This window comes from Chlamydotis macqueenii, chromosome 5 (genome assembly GCF_036417535.1).
Source record: "Chlamydotis macqueenii isolate bChlMac1 chromosome 5, bChlMac1.mat, whole genome shotgun sequence".
Taxonomy (NCBI): Eukaryota; Metazoa; Chordata; class Aves; order Otidiformes; family Otididae; genus Chlamydotis; species Chlamydotis macqueenii.
In genome coordinates, this window is record NC_141560.1 from 35,568,542 (window position 1) to 35,586,781 (window position 18,240).

An 18,240-nucleotide genomic window follows, 5' to 3' on the forward strand; every position below is an offset into this window, starting at 1 on the left:
AACAGTAACAGATATCAGCTGCACCATACAGCCTGATTTTTCAGTATAAAATACAGTGTATCTGTCTCAGACTGGGCTTCCCAAATTCATCGGTCATTTTAGCTGTAAGAGTGGTAATGTGTGCAGCGACATGTTGTTATTAAAAAAAAAAAAGACTGTTCATTTTGTTTCATATTTATTTTAGAAATTTATTTCTAAACGCATGAATAGCTGATTGCTTCTGTATTGTAGGTTGTTACCTACCTGGCAGGTTGTGGCCTGCAGAGTTGTCCTGTATTGCTGGCTAAAGGATATCCAGACATTGGATGGAATCCAATAGAGGGTGAACGTTACCTGACATTCTTAAGATTTGCAGTTTTTGTTAACAGTAAGTGTAATTTCTTGGCATCCAAATTCCATCAAAAGATTTCCTTAAAATTACTTTTCTAACCATAAAAATGTGTTAATGGATGGAGAGAGATTAACATATACTGTTCTCATTACAATACGAGTTTATTAGTATATGCTGCCTATTGTAATTTTTTGAATCTTCATAGTTAGTTGCATTTTTTCCTTACTCTTTCTGCAACTTGTGAATTACCTATTGAGGTAGCAAATGATGTTAGGAATTCTTTCAGTAAGCAAACTGTAGTATTTACATATACCCCATACGCTGGTTATAAACATAACATAGAGGTTTGTAATTAAGCCATTTTGCAATACAAAAATCAAGTTTCTAATAAGTCATAAGTTTACAAAGATCGTCGGGATTGGTGTTTGTAAAGCACTCTGACTGTACCTTATACCTGATGTCTTAAAAAAAAGAAAAAAAATATTTTCCTTTGATAGCTATCTTATACTTGCTTCTGTGGACACATGGACAGTTTCCTTTTGAAAGTTATGAAACAAATATGCTAAAATCAAGTTAGATTATCTGAATGCCACTAAACAAAAAGCATCCTCTAGTGAATTTGAATTCATCTCTGTGCTTAAAATAAGTTTATTTCCTGCACAATCTAAATTAAAACTACCTGCAAGGGATTTTTGTTGATATGTACTTCCTTTTACTCTAAGTTGCATTCCTCACAAAGCTATCACTGGTGTTTTCAAAAATGCCCAAATTAAGATGCATTTTTGAAATCTAGATCTAAACTGTATTGAAAATGTGCCACTCAAAACAATAATAGTAGTGCTTTTATTAAACTAATAAATTACATTTTATAATTTTATTTGTATTTTCTATTTGATTTTGCAATATGGATTCAAATAACCCATTATAATTTTTAAGGGAGTTTTGTATTTGCCTCCTCATAACATATATCAAACATGCAACAATTCAGGAGCATCTGTAGGTTAATGTTGTCCATGTTTTGATGATTGTGTATCTATAGAGATGTATGTAGTGAATTTTTTTTAATTATATTTTACTTAATTCATTGTTTTAAAAATCTTCACTTAGAAGATTTTAACCAAATGAAACTAAAATTGTTGACTTTAAGATTTAAAATCCTGCTTTTCCCCTGCAGTATGAAAATAAGGTGAATGAAAAGGCGAAATAAAGAAAGAAAAAAAAAAAGACAATCTATGAAAAGTCAGTAGTTAGGGTATAGAATCATAGAATCATTCAGGTTGGAAAAGACCCTTTAGATCATCATGTCCAAACATAAACCTAACACTGCCAAGTCCACCACTAAACCATGTCCCTAAGCACCACATCTACACATCTTTTAAATACCTCCAGGGACGGTGACTCAACCACTTCCCCACGCACCCTCCTCCAGTACTTGACAACCCTTCCACTGAATACATTTTTCCTAATATCCAATCTAAACCTCCCCAGGCATGACTTGAGACTGTTTCCTCTCATGCTGTATTCCATATCAAGTCCATACTGGTGTTTTAAGTGGGAAAATACAAGACTGACATGTTTAAATTGTTTAGCTGCTCCTTCTAGAGCTAGTCAGTCCCAGTTATCTCACCTACCACTGCCCTCAATTGATTCTGACTTGCTGGTAGTACCACTGCTGTTCTCAGCTAAACCACAGTTTCTAATCCTACTGGTTTTGGTGGCTGCTAAGGCTGCAACATTGAATTTAATATGAACTTGCTACTTGGGTTTCTGTACAGGTTTGGTATTGTAGCTTGCATGTAAAATACAGACACTGATGATCTAAGCTACTGACATCACAAGTTCAGTGACTGTGAACTGTTTCTTTTCCTGTAATTTGTTTTCTTCCTACATGTCCCATTAATTTCATGTCTTCCTACAGATTATCAGTAGTTTTGTGAGGTAGCCACTGTGAATTTCTAAACAGTTATGTTTAACCACAAACTGAGCTTTTGACCCAATTATTATTCCTATCATGCTTCCGTGTGTTGCTAACTGAGGTCCATGAAGCAGTTCATTATATACGAAGAGTTCATTTATATAAAGATTCCTTTTCTTAATGACTTTCACTCAGCCAGCATCTAGATCACAACCTTTCTGCCTGTAATGAATTCATACAATAGTTAAACGCACTCTTTTCCCCTTTCAAATGTACATGCATTTAAACATGCAGTAGAAAGAATCAGATTTTACTCTAGGTATATTTAACCTAAAATGTAATTTGTTATTCTTTAGTTATGTTGAGAAGATTAAATTCTGAGATGAGTTTTCCATCTCATCTGGAAGGGACGCCATCCAGAGGGACCTTGACAGGTTGGAGAAGTGGGCCTGTGAGAACCTCATGAAGTTCAACAAGGCCAAATACAAAGTCCTGCACATGGGTTGGGGCAATCCCAGGCACAAATATAGGCTGGGCAGCGAATGGATTATGAGCAGCCCTGAGGAGAAGGACTTGGGGATACTAGTTGATGAGAAGCTCAACATTAGTCAGCAGTTTGTACCTGCAGCCCAGAAAGCCAACCACATCTTGGGCTGCATCAAAAGAAGCATGGCCAGCAGGTCAAGGTGTCACTCTGCTCTTGTGACACCCCACCTGCAGTACTGTGTCCAGCTGTGGAGCCCCCAGCGTAAGAAGGATGTGGACCAGTTGGAGCGAGTCCAGAGAAGGGCCAGAGGGCTGGAGCACCTCTCCTATGAGGACAGGCTGAGAATTGGGTTGTTCAGTCTGGAGAAGAGAAGGCTTTGGGGAGACCTGATAGCAGTCTTCCACTACCTAAAGGGGGCTTATAAGAAAGACGAGGAGAAACTTTTTAGCAGGGGTAATAGTTTTGAAATAGAGGAGGTAGATTCAAACTTGATATAAGGAAAACATTTTATACAATGAGGGTGGTGGAATACTAGAACAGGTTGCCCAGAGAGGTGGTGGATGCCCCATCCCTGGAAAGATTCATGGCCAGGTTGGATGGGGCTCTGAGCAACCTGATCTGGTTGGAGATGTCCCTGCTTCTTGACAGGGGGGTTGGACTAGATGAGCTTTAAAGGTCCCTTTCAACCCTAACCATTCTATGATTCTACGGTTTTCTCATTTTTTTCCCACTCTGCCCTTTTCCCTCGTTCCCTGGCCCCAGTGAGTAGGTTCAGGGTGGGCAAGCGGTTGGAAGAGGAAAATGACTGGGACAGCTGACTCAGACTGATTAGAGGGATACTTCATAACATGATGATGTGCTCAGCAATAAAAGCTTAGGGAAAGGAGGAGGAAGAGGGGAACGTTTGTGGTTATGGCACTTGTCTTTCCAAACAGCCATTGCATGTGCTGAGGCCCTGCTTTCCAGGAATCTGCCTGGGAAGCAGTGAATGAATTTGTCTTTTTGCTTTGCTTGCATGCATAGCTTTTGCTTCTCTACTAGATAGTCGTCATCTCAATCTATGAGCCATCCCACCTTCCTTCTGTTTTCTCCCTGTCTCACAGGAGAGGGGAGACAGCAAGAGGCTGCAGGTATTGGCTGGAGTGAAAACTTCCTTCCCATTCTCCCCAGTAGCAGACTTCTTGCGTCTTGGGACTATTCACCTTTATACCAGAGAGAGTAGTCTTTGCTATAAAAAGCAAATTAACCTTCTAAAGTGAACCTTTGTAGATTGAGTGTAGTAAAACTTTTGCAAGGCAAGTCTACACTGTCACTTTTAAACCTTGGTATATTTTTGATAAAGCACATCCAATCCTGCCCACTTGATACATTTTTTGTTTTCAGAAATAAGAATGAGGATTTGTGTCCTGGTTTCGGAAGGGATGGAGTTAATTTTCCTCTCAGTAGCTGGTGTGGTTTGGATTTCGTTTGTGAAGAATGTTGATAAAACACCCTGATGATAGGAGTTGTGAATGCGACCAAGGACACCGTCCTGCTTTCCAAGTCTTGCTAATTTGCAGATGCAGGAAGGTGGGAGAAAGACAGACAGAATAATTGACCCAAACTGGCCAAAGAGAGTATTCCATGCCATAAACGTCATGCTCAGTATATAAGTGGGGATTGGCCAGGGCGGGTATCTGCCTTCCTGGCATCCGTCTTTCTCCCTCGTTTTGCTGGCATTGTTCCCTCTACCTTGCTGGCTCCCTTTTGCTCCTTTGCTTGCCACTCGGTTTTGTTTCCGCGATCACTGCTCGGGACAGGCTGTATCGGTCATTGGGACATCGGGTGGTGAGAAAACATACATTGTTCATTTTGTATATTTTAATATCCTTATATTCTGTTATTATTGTAGTTTTCCTTTGTTATTTTAGTAAATTGTCTTCATCTCAACCCACAAGTTTTCCTTCCTTCCCAATTCTCTCCCCCATCCCGCTGGGTAGTGGGAGGGTGAGCAAGAAACTGTGTGGTAATTCGGGCTAAACCATCACAATTTGTTTTATATTTTGCAAATTTTAGAGGAAAATGCAGCTATCTTCTGACTTAAGGATAGCTTTCAGGAAGAAAGTATGTATAGTGCTTTTTGGTCCTCAGGTGAAAGTGTTGAAGAAAATGCAAGTGTTGTTGTCAAGCTCCTTATCCGACGGCCAGAGTGCTTTGGACCAGATCTTAGGGGAGAAGGAGGAAATGGTTTGCTGGCAGCTATGCAGGAAGCTATCAGGATCTCAGAGAATCCTGCTCGTGACCTTCCCTCCCAGGCATATAAAAGAGAAGGGTAAGTAAATGTGAATGCTTATTTGGCAAATAATGATCTAATAGCTGGCTTAATTATACTTGCAGCATGTAGATAATAGACCCTGTTGTGTAAGGCATTATACAAACATAGAGCATTAAAGATTCACACCCACAAGCAGTTGTCATATGGAATTCATAAAGCATGGGCTAGATAGAAGTGGAATAAGAGTTACAGAAGAGATGAAGCCTGAAGGGCAAAGCAAATGAGAAGGCTGTTGTGGAATGAAGCTAAGGTGAAGTGAAAGAGGAAGATAGAAGGCTCATAGGAAGTCAGTTATTACTGTCCAATTGCATGCTTACTCCAGGGATAAAAACTCCGTGATGTGGAGCCAGAGGAAACTGGTATATCTGATTAATAGTCTCTGGACAATGGATCTAGCTCCAGAGAGGAAGTATAAATTTACATTAGCAAAAATGCTCACTGATATTGTTTACCTTTTAGTGATGATTATGATGATGAGGAGGAGATTGTGCACATGGGCAATGCAATCATGTCATTTTACTCAGCTCTCATAGATTTACTTGGACGCTGTGCACCAGAAATGCATGTAAGTTCATTTTGTCACTTGCTCAGAAAATGTAGGAGATTTGTAAACAGAACTGTAAATGTCTAACTAAACTGTTCTCTCTTCAAAGGCTTCTTCCCTTTAGAAGATGGACTTTATTGCATTTCTAGCTGTATCTAGACAGATGTGTTCCCTGCAAACTGTTTATAAAGAATCATGGTCTTTTGATTCCTTATGCTTTTTTACTTATCTAAAATTTTGATAATTTTTGTATGACTGTGGAATCAAAACAAAGATGAACTCCTAGAGTTGCACATTTATACAACCAATTAAATTTCTGAAACTGGCCCTTTACTGGTCTCTACAAAGGCATAAAAATAATTTTCGTAAGACTGTGATAAAGAGCTGTCTTTGTGTGCACTCATGAAATATGCTATCTACAGCACAGGAATACATGGAAAAAAATATATAAAATAACTGTTTTAACCGTAATGCCTGTAACAGCCATGTGTAAGATTTTGTTTTAGTTAAACTGACTTTGGCTTGTCAGTATTTAAAATTCTTTAGTAGCATAAGTCCAGCTGAAATTGCAAGATGTATCCCAATACAATAAGAAGCAGGAAGTGTGTGGCCTGTAGCCTCCCTGCTCCCTATTGCCAAAGCTATTAACTTTATTAGCTGTAAAGCTGTATGTAGCTGTCTGTTGCCAGGGATAGTAGTTTCATGTTAAGAAAATTACTGGAAGAGATTTTTCGGAGACATAGGTTGTGAATACCTAATTTCTGCTAGAAGCTGAAAGGAACTGGTTACCTCATTGTTCTTAATGACTTTTGAAATTTTTACTGCATAGAAATAGTAGAAAAATGCATAGATGCATCAGCCAGGAATGCATTTATTCATAGTATAAAGAGGCAAGCTCAAAACCGGGCACTGTAGGTTCTGTAAGTAACATGAGTCCTTCAGAAATGTTCAGTTTCATCACTTTATCTGCTTGGGTTAGGAATCTTATCTATGTGGGGCTTTTTTATGTTATTGGGAATTTATAATATTGTTAAGTTATTGATATGATATCAAGACTAGGAAAGATTCAAAAGTAGGATCAGCTGAAAATCAGCAATTCCATTAGAGTGCTGGGATATTTGTACATTTTTTCCAATGTTTGAAAAAAATCTTATTAGTATCAGTATTTTGAGGAAATTTTTCTTATGTTCCTCACTACTATATTTCTTAATTGATGAATTTTTTCAAACAGCTTATTCAAAGTGGAAAAGGGGAAGCTATTCGAATCAGGTCAATCCTTCGATCTCTAGTGCCAACTGAAGATTTGGTTGGGATTATAAGTATACCGCTAAAGCTGTCAACAGTTAACAAAGGTAAGTTCAATACTTTTATTAGACCAGTTCATCTTTTTATAAAAATATTTTGACACAGAAGCCTTCGGGTGTAAAATAGAGCAGTTTTGTTAGAGCTGAGTACAAGCAGACAATGGTTCCTCAGATTTTAATTAGATATGTATCCATTAGAGCTGCTCCAGTAGAACAGGTACTGCTGTGGAGCAAAGCATGAAAGAATATAAGAAATGCTGTACAGGATCACACTAATGGGCTGTCCATCCTAGTACTTTGCTCCAGCAGCGGCTATAGAGACGTTACCTCTTTATGTAGAATGTGTAAGCTTGGACTCAGTCACTTTGTACTTCCACATAGAATCATAGAATCGTTAGAGTTGGAAGGGACCTTTAAAGGTCATCTAGTCCAACCCCCCTGCAAGGAGCAGTGACATCTCCAACTAGATCAAGTTGCTCAGAGCCTCATCCAGCCTGGCCTTGAATGTCTGGACCTGCCAGTTATGCTTCTTTTGATGCAGCCTAGGATGTGGTTGGCTTTCTGGGCTGCAAGCACACATTGCCAGCTCGTGTTAAGCTTCTCGTCCGCCTGTACTCCCAAGTCCTTCTCCTCAGGGCTGCTCACAATCCATTCTCCGCTCAGCCTGTATTTGTGCCTGGGATTGCCCTGACTCATGTGCAGAACCTTGCACTTGGCTTTGTTGATCTTCATGAGGTTTGCACAGGGCCACCTCTCCAGCCTGTCAAGGTCCCTCTGGATGGCATCCCTTCCCTCCAGCATGTTGACTGCACCAAACAGCTTGGTGTCATCGGCAAACTTGCTGAGGGTGCACTCTGTCCATGTCACCAACAAAGATGTTAAACAGGGCTGGTCCTAATACCAGCCTCTGAGGAATGCCACTCGTCACCAGTCTCCACTTGAATATCAAGCCATTGACCACAACTCTTTAAGTGTAGCCATCCACCCAGTTCCTTATCCACCAAGTGGTCCATCTGTCAAATCCATGCCTCTCTAGTTTAGAGAGAAGGATGTCATGCGGGACACTATCAAATGCTTTGCACAAGTCCAGGTAGATTACATCAGTTGCTCTTCCCTTATCCACCAACACTGTAACGCCATCATAGAAGGCCACCAAATTAGTCAGGCATGATCAGCCCTTAGTGAAGCCGTGTTGGCTGTCACCAGTCCCCTCCTTATTTTCCTTGTGCTTTAGCATAGTTTTCAGGAGGATGTGCTTCATGATCTTGCCAGACACAGAGGAGAGACTGCATAGCCTATAGTTCCCTGGGTCTTCCTTTTTTTCCCTTTTTAAAATAGGGGTTATATTTCCCCTTTCCTAGTCAGTGGGAACTTCACCAGACTGCCACAATTTCTCAAAAATGAGGGACTGTGGCCTAGCAACTTTGTCTGCCAGTTCCCTCAGGATCCGCGGATGCATCTCATCAGGTCCCACAGACTTGTGCACCTTCAGGTTCCTTAGATGGTCTTGAATCTGCTCTTCTCCTACAGCGGGCAGTTCTTTATTCTCCCAGTCCCTGCCTTTGCCTTCTGTGACTTGGTCAGTCTGGCTAGAGCCCTTGCTGGTGAAGACAAAGGCAAAAATGTCATTGAGTACCTCAGCCTTCTCCATGTTCTGGGTAACCAGGTCTACCGTTTCCTTCTGGAGAGGACCCAGGTCTTCCTGGGTTCTCCCTGGTCTTCCTTTTATTCCCGATGTACCTAAAGACGCTTGTTGCCCTTCACATCCTTGGCTAGATTTAATTCTGTCAGGGTTTTAGCCTTCCTAATCTGATCCCAGATTAGGGGATTGCTCAGACAATGTTTCAATGTTTCTCCCAGGCTACCTGTCCTTGCTTCCATCCTCTGTAGGCTTCCTTTTTGTTTTTCAGTTGGTCCAGGAGCTCCTGGTTCCTCCATGCAGGCTGCCTGGTGATTTTGCCTGATTTCCTCTTTGTTGCGATACATCACTCCTGAGCTTGGAGGAGATGATCCTTGAATATTAAACCACTTTTCCTAGACTCCTCTTCCGTCCAGGACTTTATCTCATGGTACTCTGCCAAGTAGATCCCTGAAGAGGCCAAAGTCTGCTTTTTTGAAAACCAGGGTAGAGAGCTTGCTGTGTGCTCTCCTCGCTGCCCTATGAATCTCGAACTCCACCATTTCATGGTCACTGCACCCAATGCTGCCCTTGTGCTCCATATTCCCCACCAGCTCCTCCTTGTGGGTGGGAGCAAGGTCCAGCCTGGCCTTGAATGTTTCCAGGGATGGGGCTTCCACCACCTCTCTGGGCAACCTGGGCCATTGCTCCACCACCCTCAGTGTAAAATATGGCAGAGTGGCTGCTCTGTCACTTGGAGAAGGAAATTATCATCCACTTCTGGATTGCTTGTGCCCTGCTGTGTTGTCCTTCCAAGGGATATTGGAGTGGTTGGAGTCCCTCATGAGGACCAGAGTTTGTGACCATGCGGCTGCTCCTATGTGACATAGAGGGCTTAATCTGCTCGATCTTCCTAGTCAAGTGATCTGTAGCAGACCCCCACTATAATGTCTCCTGTCCCTGCCCTCCCTCTAAGCCTGACCCATAAGTGCTCAGTCAGCTCCTCCTCCATCCCCAGGCAGAGTTCCATGCACACCAGCTGATCTTAGACATAGAGGGTTACACTCCCTCCTCATCTCCCTTTCTTGTCCTTCCTAAAGAGCCTATATCCCTCCATTCCAACACTCCAGCCATAGGAGCCATCCCACCACGTCTCTGTGATGCCAATAAGGTCATACTCTGCAGCTGTCATCTCTAAGTCCTCTTGTTTATTCAGTGGATAACAGTCAGTGGGCTGTACGAGTCTTGGTGACATCTCTCAGTGGCATCCCTGACATGAGCCCCCAGTAAGGAGCATACCTCTCGAAAGAGTGTGTCAGGTCAGCAAATGAGTACCTCCCTACCTCTCAGAAGAGAGTCACTCACTACTATCACCCATCGCCTTTTTTATTTGCTACATAAAGAGGGATTTTAAGCATCTCTCTTTTTTTAAAAAAAAAAAAAATTTATACTCTACTAATTTTAATTAACACTCTTGAATTGTAGTATTTTGAGATTTGGTGTACAGCAGTGCTTCATTCCAATTGTCAGCTACATTAATAATTTTCTAAATCTCAGTTATATCCTTTCTCAGTCCTCATGTTGCCAAACTGAATATCGTAGTTTAGCCCCGATCGGGACCAGACTACTCAGTCTCTCTCTCACTCCCTCCACCCTCCAAGAGAATAGAATCATAGAATGGTTAGAGTTGAAAGGGACCTTCAAAGGTCATCTAGTCCAACCCCCCTGCAAGGAGCAGTGACATCCCCGACTAGATCAGGTTGCTCAGAGCCTCATCCAACCTGGCCTTGAATGTTTCCAGGGATGGGGCTTCCACAACCTCTCTGGGCAACCTGATCCAGTGTTCTACAACTTGCATTGTGAAAATTTTTTTCCTAATATCCAATCTAAATCTACCTCTCTTTATTTTGAAACCACTACCCCTACTGAACACAACAGGCCCTACTGAACAGCCTCTACCCATCTTTCTTGTAGGCCCCCTTGAGGTACTGGAAGACCGCTATCAGGTCTCCCCAGAGCCTCCTCTTCTCCAGGCTGATCAGCCCCAACTCTCTCAGCCTGTCCTCATAGGAAGAGTGCTCCAGGCCTCTTATCATCTTTGAGGCCCTCCTCTGGACCTTCTCCAACTGGTCCATGTCCTTCTTATGTTGGGGGCTCCAGAACTGGACACAGTACTCCAGGTGGGGTCTCACCAGGGCAGAGGGGGAGAATCACCTTCCTCGACCTGCTGGACATGCTCCTCTTGATGCAGCCCAGGATGCGGTTGGCCTTCTGGGCCACAAGAGCACATTGCCGGCTCATGTTGTGTTTCTCGTCCACCAGCACTCCCAAATCCCTCTCCTCAGGGCTGCTCTCGATCCATTCTCCGCCCAGCCTGTATTTGTGCCTGGGATTGCCATGACCCAGGTGCAGGACCTTGCACTTGGCCTGGTTGAACTTCATGAGGTTGGCATGGGCCCACCTCTCCAGCCTGTCAAGGTCCCTCTGGATGGCATCCCTCCCTTCCAGCGTGTCGACAGCAGCACACAGCTTGGTGTCATAGAATCATAGAATAGTTAGAGTTGGAAGGGACCTTCAACGGTCATCTAGTCCAACCCCCCTGCAAGAAGCAGGGACATCCCCGACTAGATCAGGTTGCTCAGAGCCTCATCCAGCCTGGCCTTGAACGATTCCAGGGATGGGGCATCCACCACCTCTCTGGGCAACCTGTTCCAGTGCTCTACAACTCTCATTGTAAAAAAATTTTTTCTAATATCTAATCTAAACCTACCTCCTTCTAATTTAAAACCATTACCCCTTGTTCTATCACAACAGGCCCTACTGAACAGCTTCTCCCCATCTTTCCTGTAGGCCCCCTTGAGGTATTGGAAGACCGCTATCAGGTATCCCCGGAGCCTCCTCTTCTCCAGGCTGAACAGCCCCAACTCTCTCAGCCTGTCCTCATAGGAGAGGTGCTCCAGCCCTCTGATCATCTTTGTGGCCCTCCTCTGGACCCTTTCCAACTGGTCCATGTCCTTCTTGTGTTGGGGACTCCAGAACTGGACGCAGTACTCCAGGTGGGGTCTCACCAGGGCAGAGTAGAGGGGCAGAATCACCTCCCTCGACCTGCTGGCCAGGCTTCTTTTGATGCAGCCCAGGATGCGGTTGGCCTTCTGGGCCGCAAGGGCACATTGCCCACTCATGTTGAACCTCTCGTCTACCAACACTCCCAGGTCTTTCTCCGCAGGGCTGCTCTCGATCCAATCCCCGCCCAGCCTGTATTTGTGCTTGGGATTGCCACGACCCAGATGCAGGACCTTGCACTTGGCCTGGTTGAACTTCATGAGGTTGGCACGAGCCCACCTCTCCAGCCTGTCCAGGTCCCTCTGGATGGCATCCCTCCCTTCCAGCGAGTCGACGGCACCACACAGTCATTGGCGAACTTGCTGAGGGTGCACTCTATCCCACTGTCCATGTCGCCGACAAAGATGTTGAACAGGGCCGGGCCCAACACGGGCCCCTGAGGGACACCACTCGTGACCAGTCTCCACTTGGACACCGAGCCGTTGACCATCACTGTCTGAGTTCGGCCATCCAGCCAACTCCTTATCCACCAAGTGGTCCGTCCATCAAACCCATGTCTCTCTCGTTTAGAGAGAAGGATGTCATGCGGGACAGTGTCAAAAGCTTTGCACAAGTCCAGGTAGATGATATCCGTTGCTCGTCCCTTGTCCACCGATGCTATCACCCCGTCATAGAAGGCCACCAAATTGGTCAGGCACGATCTGCCCTTGGTGAAGCCATGTTGGCTGTCACCCACCACCTCCTTGCTCTCCATGTGCCTTAGCATGGTTTCCAGGAGAATCTGCTCCATGACCTTGCCAGGCACAGAGGTGAGGCTGACCAGCTTTGTAGTTGCCCGGGTCTTCCTTGTTCCCCTTTTTAAAAATGGGGGTTATGTTCCCTCTCTTCCAGTCATCGGGGACTTCACCAGACTGCCACAACTTCTCAAATACAATGGCCGGTGGCTTGGCAACTTCATCCGCCAGTTCCCTCAGGACCCACGGATGGATCTCATCAGGTCCCATGGACTTGTGCACCTTCAAGTTCCTCAGATGTCCTTTCTGTTTCACAAGAATTGTCTATTCCCCTTTATAGTCAGAGATGGTGTATCTGATATACAGTTAACTTATTGGTGTTTTCCTCTTGGATTCCATGTTCTTTCTAGTCTAGTTCACATGAGACAAAGATTTAAATTCTTAACTTCTTCGATTTCACAGTTACTATATATTTTTAATATTTGCAGTAGTATTTATTTTTAGTTTTACCATATAAACATTCTCTGTAGTAGTAAAGAAACAAGTAGAATACTTTACCATTCATTCTTAAGCTTTCATTTAAGATTGAAAGATTAATAAATTGCAAAAAAATAGGAGTTTTGAAATAATAAAAACTTAGTATTCTTTTTCAGCATACAAGAACACTGAACAAGAATATAATTTTAATTGAACATGTGATTTTACGCATTAAATGTAATTATAGTGTCTTTTGTTGTCTTGATGTTTCTTGTTTTATCAGTTATCTACTATTAAAAAATGCATTATATATTTGCATAGATGGCACGGTAAATGAGCCAGACATGTCTGCAAATTTCTGCCCTGATCATAAAGCACCCATGGTACTCTTCTTGGACCGCGTCTATGGTATTAAGGACCAAAGCTTCCTCCTTCACCTACTGGAAGTTGGATTTTTACCAGATTTAAGAGCCTCTGCCTCTTTGGATACAGTAAGTATTTCGCTATGGAGTTTAGGTGCAATGGCTCTGTAAGCGTAAGAAATGGCATTTCAAGTCAAAACAGCTTTTTTTTTTTTAAAAAAAAAAAAGGGCAGTAGAGGCTCGCCTTAAACTCAAACAGTAATAATTCAGTTACTATTAATTTATAGTCCTTAAGTCTGTTAGTTTATAGTGCTTAAGTGATCTTAAGCATTCAGTACTAACTTATGAAGCAACACTATAATTTAGTTTAAAAACTTTTAATACAGACTTACATGAATTATACAGTAAGTACATTGGATATACTATAATAGGCCTAGTGATTACTTTTATTTCATGTGTACTAATGTTGTGGTTTTGTTTGGTGGGGGGGGGGGCTAAGGTGGTAGCTTCTGTAGGAAACTGCTAGAAGTTGCTCCCCTTTGTTCAGTGGACTCGGCCAGGCCTAGGGTGGACTTGCTGCTGGACAAGGCCGAGCCAATTGGTAGCAGAATGTTCCCTGATAATGCCTCTGCGATACCATATTTAAGAAGGGGAAAACAAGAAAAAAAAAAAAAAGAGAAGATGTGAAGAAGCTGAGCGGGGGCAGAGAGGGGGAGGCGTGGGCCTCGTGGGCCTTGCAGGCCTCACCTTCTGGCCTCTCGCCGGGGGGCTGACTGGGCTGAACTATGACAACTTCCAATAATTACACTGAAAATTCATATTTGTGTAGCCATGAAGAAATTGAGATTAAAAGTGCTACTTAATACTTCATGGTTTTTGCTAACCTGTTTAAAAAAAGAAGCTACATGTTCTTTTTTGCTCCTATTTGTTCAGAGTGCAATGGAGTAAGGCATAGGAGATAAGTGTATGACTTGTTTTTTCTCAAGTTAAAAAAAAATAGCTTTTGTCCTCATATGTATACTGGAAACATCATGTTAGCACCTAACCACTAAGGGGACTTAAGAAGTATTTCATTATTATGTTTTATAGACTTCACATTTAGTAACCTTTATATTCCATATGATACTAACAATCATTTACTACTTCATACAGGTTTCTCTAAGTACCACAGAGGCAGCTCTCGCACTAAATAGATACATTTGCTCAGCTGTGCTACCATTACTCAAAAGATGTGCTCCTCTCTTTGCTGGAACTGAACACCATGCCTCTCTGGTTGACTCCATGCTTCACACAATATATAGGTTATCCAAGGGGCGTTCCCTTACAAAAGCACAGAGAGACACTATTGAAGAATGCCTGCTTGCTATTTGCCAGTATGTATGATACCTGTGTACAAATTTATTTATTTTGTGCAGTATATGTATTTTAATAATTTATTTCTTTGTGTATTTCTAATTTAGTTCTATAATGTTGATCTAAGATTATTTTATTCTTGCAAGAGAAAATAGATTTGACGTTTCCTTTATGGGTACTGCATTATACAAGCTGTCGTGTTGATATGGACTTTATGGTGATACAGGATGATTTCTGATTATTTGTAAAAACAAAAATTTTGTAAATTTTGTAAATGAGATAAATTCTGATTATTTGTAAAACCAACATTTTTTACAAATAAATTGCCCAGAGAGGTGGTGGATGTGCCCCATCCCTGGAAGCATTAAAGGCCAGGTTGGACAGGGCTCTGAGCAACCCGATCTGGTTGGAGATGTCCCTGCTCCTTGCAGGGGGGTTGGACTAGACGATCTTTAAAGGTCCCTTCCAATGCTATCTATTCTATGATTCTATAAAACCCCACTAATTACCAAAAATGTTCTGACAAGTCTGACAGTGAGTGTGTATTGGAGATTTAAGAGATCAACATGTTTGTATTTCTGTTTGTCCTTGGCCTTATTTAAAAAAAAAAAAAAAAAAAAAAAAAAAAAAAGAAGAAGAAAAGCTGTCCCCTACTCTCCAAATCCTAAAACTAATCTGAAAACTGAACTGAGCACTGAAGTTATATCAGGAATTGAAATGTAGATTTGCCAACTAAATCATAATTCTTTATCTTTGTCATAAATGGTAGTGCTACTTGTCTGTGTGGTAGACTGCGAAATTAGAAATGTGGTGTGCATTTCCAGTTTGAGCATAGTGCTGAACCCCTGCCAAAAAGAGGATCTCGTAGAAATGGAAAAGATTCAAAAAAGCCTAACAAGAAGAATCAACATAAGAAATAATTTCACTCCTTTGGAATAGCTTAGTAGACCAGGCATCTTCAGCTTGAAAAAGTGATGGCTGAGGGGGAGATATGAAAGCAGCATTTTTACATTGAGTCTGTAGATCACTGAAATTAAATAGCTAGAAAATAAATGCTGGGTAATTTATTCAGTCTTCCAGTTGAGATTTATTTCTTATAAGAATAATCATAATGCATTTCCCAGATCGGTTTCTGTTAGGAATAGTTTGTTTCATATCAGAAACCATTCTGTCAGGATAATATTATATTTCTTTTGCTTAGATTATCCCCTCTGTGTATTCTGAACAAATCCAGCACCCTTCTCTCTGCTGTTATATGGCACAATCAACACATGTTGTCTGTTGACTTAAGAGAGTCAGAAGTAGCACGTCTTTCTGTGCTATATCCTTCTACATATAAATAAGGAATAGTGAGATTCCTTAAGCACCTACCATTGGTTTTAAAAAACATTCTAAATGAGTTATTTGAATTCCAATATGCAAATTGATTTTAGTTTTTATTTCATTGTTATTGGATTGTATGAATTTTGCTAAGAACTTCTGTTTTTCTAAATTACAGCCACTTACGTCCCTCTATGCTACAACAGCTGTTGAGAAGGCTGGTTTTTGATGTGCCTCTACTCAATGAATACTGTAAAATGCCTCTCAAGGTAAATGCTTTACTTTTTGTACATGTTCTGTACATGCATTCAGCATAAAACCTCACAATAATCTGTCGTTGTCATGTTTTTAAAAACAGAATGGGGCAGTGTGAAAATAATTCTGTGTTGAAAATAATGTTATTGTTTTATAAATTATTTCAAACTGAATATAATGAGTAAAGGTTTTGTGAAATCTTGGCTAATGCAAACAGTATATATTAAGTTGATTATACAATTTTATTCAGTAAACTGTTGACATTTTCACTACTTCAACAGAAGAGTATTATAAAGTATCAAATTAAGTTTTGGCATTGTATTTATATTTCTTCCTCTGCTATATGAACTATAACAACTCTTGGTAGGAGGCATAGTGCAGGAATAAATTTTGAGTGAAGTCTACAGAGAATAGGATACAGGGAACAGAAATCACCTTTTATTTTTGAGCAATTTTTAGCTGAAGTCTTATCCATCTTCTTGTTCTGTAAATAAAGAATTACAATTGTGAGATGAAAAATAACTTTTATTTACAATTTTTCTGTCAGATTTGCCTCCTGTTCTTGTTGGGATAAAGGGGCCTGATCTTAGGTCTGCAGGTCTTTTTATGACAGAATTGAATTTCTGTCATGCTCTAAAGTAGAGTTGCCAGACTCACAGACATATTCTGTAGCATCAGTAATTTTGGAGCAAAAGTGTGACAAAGAGGGAGTATCTGATTTGTTTTTTTTAATTATTATTTTCCCTTCCTAAACAAAATTGCAGGAAAAATTAAAATGTCAAGATTCTTGTCTGATGCTAAAAGAAATTTTAGAATTTCCCATGGGGTAGGAATTTTTAGTTCTGAAGAAGAAATCAGTAGAAATTTGAAATTATGTGGAAAGTGCACCAATAATCATATACACTAGCTCTTTAACTGGAATGTTACAAATTGTCTGTTCGATAATTCTTTCCATAAGTTTTTCCATGGGTGAGCAGGCATGGCTAAAAGGGTGCACTGCACGTTTCTTTTGCAGTGATTTGACTAATACTGAGGCCATCAACTAGAAAAGACAGAAGTAAAATCAATTTGAATTTGTAAAACTTTTTACCAAAATCTATCATGTCCTGTTTCATACCCACTTCATTGTCTCTATTTTTATCCTGTGACCTAATGTGTATTCAAGTGGTGACAATCCTGAAATTTTGTAATTTTGCTACTCACTGTCATCACTGAGAATCCCAGAGCATCAGTTGGGGATAATACAGGCTTTCTACCTACACAGCATGGACTCTATGGGTTTCTCAAAAAAGAAAAAGAAGTGAAAAAATACCATCTTTATGAGCCATTAGACATGAAGAGGCAGAAATAAAGAATAATACTCTTGTAAATGTTTAAACAGATACTGGCAATTCAGATTTTATTAACCAGTATGTTATTTTGTTGAATACCAATGTTTTACATGCATTTTTATTTTCCTGAAAATCTAGCTTCTGACAAATCATTATGAGCAGTGCTGGAAATATTATTGTCTACCTTCAGGAATGGGAAGCTATGGAATTGCAGCAGAAGAAGAATTACATTTAACTGAAAAACTTTTCTGGGGAATATTTGATTCCTTGTCTCATAAGGTAACAACTGTAATTCACATTACAGTATGAGATGACTATAAAAGCATTACAATGATAATTTCCTGTGCCAAATGCAAAAAGTTACTATTTTAACAATTCTAACCTAATATGAGAGATATGGCAATGAACGCTTTTCATGAAGTAACTTTCTAATGAAAAACTGAATGCTGAATCTTGAAAGATTCTCTCCAAACTAATGAAATGTCAAGTCTTTGTCTCGATATACCTATGTAGCCTTACACTAGTAATGAGGCAAATTGCTTGCTGCACTAACAAGTCAGTGTTGTCTCCTCTCCTATCTTAGCTCTACTAAGTTTTTATAATACTTTTTACTGACCCGAAATTAATTTTAAGAAAAGTATGTATATACTTGTCAAATTGTTGATGTATGCACAGTAAATTTACATTGTCTGTTTTCAAGCATACACTTATATTTTGTTAGTTTTCTGGTTATTGCCTAGCTTAAGAAATACAATGCAACATTCTTAGAAATAAGGATTTTTCCATTACACTGTTCCAAGTGTGATCTTGGGATTTTTTCACTTACTCATTT

General features: G+C 40.8%; 1 protein-coding gene across 1 annotated transcript in view; it reads left to right on the forward strand.

Moving 5' to 3' along the window:
* RYR3 (ryanodine receptor 3) overlaps positions 1–18,240 on the forward strand; it is a 254,587-nt gene that overhangs the window by 150,280 nt on the left and 86,067 nt on the right. The window contains exons 43-50 of the mRNA XM_086750198.1: positions 232–367; positions 4,864–5,044; positions 5,507–5,612; positions 6,823–6,943; positions 13,109–13,278; positions 14,302–14,522; positions 16,001–16,091; positions 17,547–17,687. Coding sequence (XP_086606324.1) covers positions 232–367; positions 4,864–5,044; positions 5,507–5,612; positions 6,823–6,943; positions 13,109–13,278; positions 14,302–14,522; positions 16,001–16,091; positions 17,547–17,687 — 1,167 coding nt within the window. The remainder of the gene's footprint in view (positions 1–231; positions 368–4,863; positions 5,045–5,506; positions 5,613–6,822; positions 6,944–13,108; positions 13,279–14,301; positions 14,523–16,000; positions 16,092–17,546; positions 17,688–18,240) is intronic.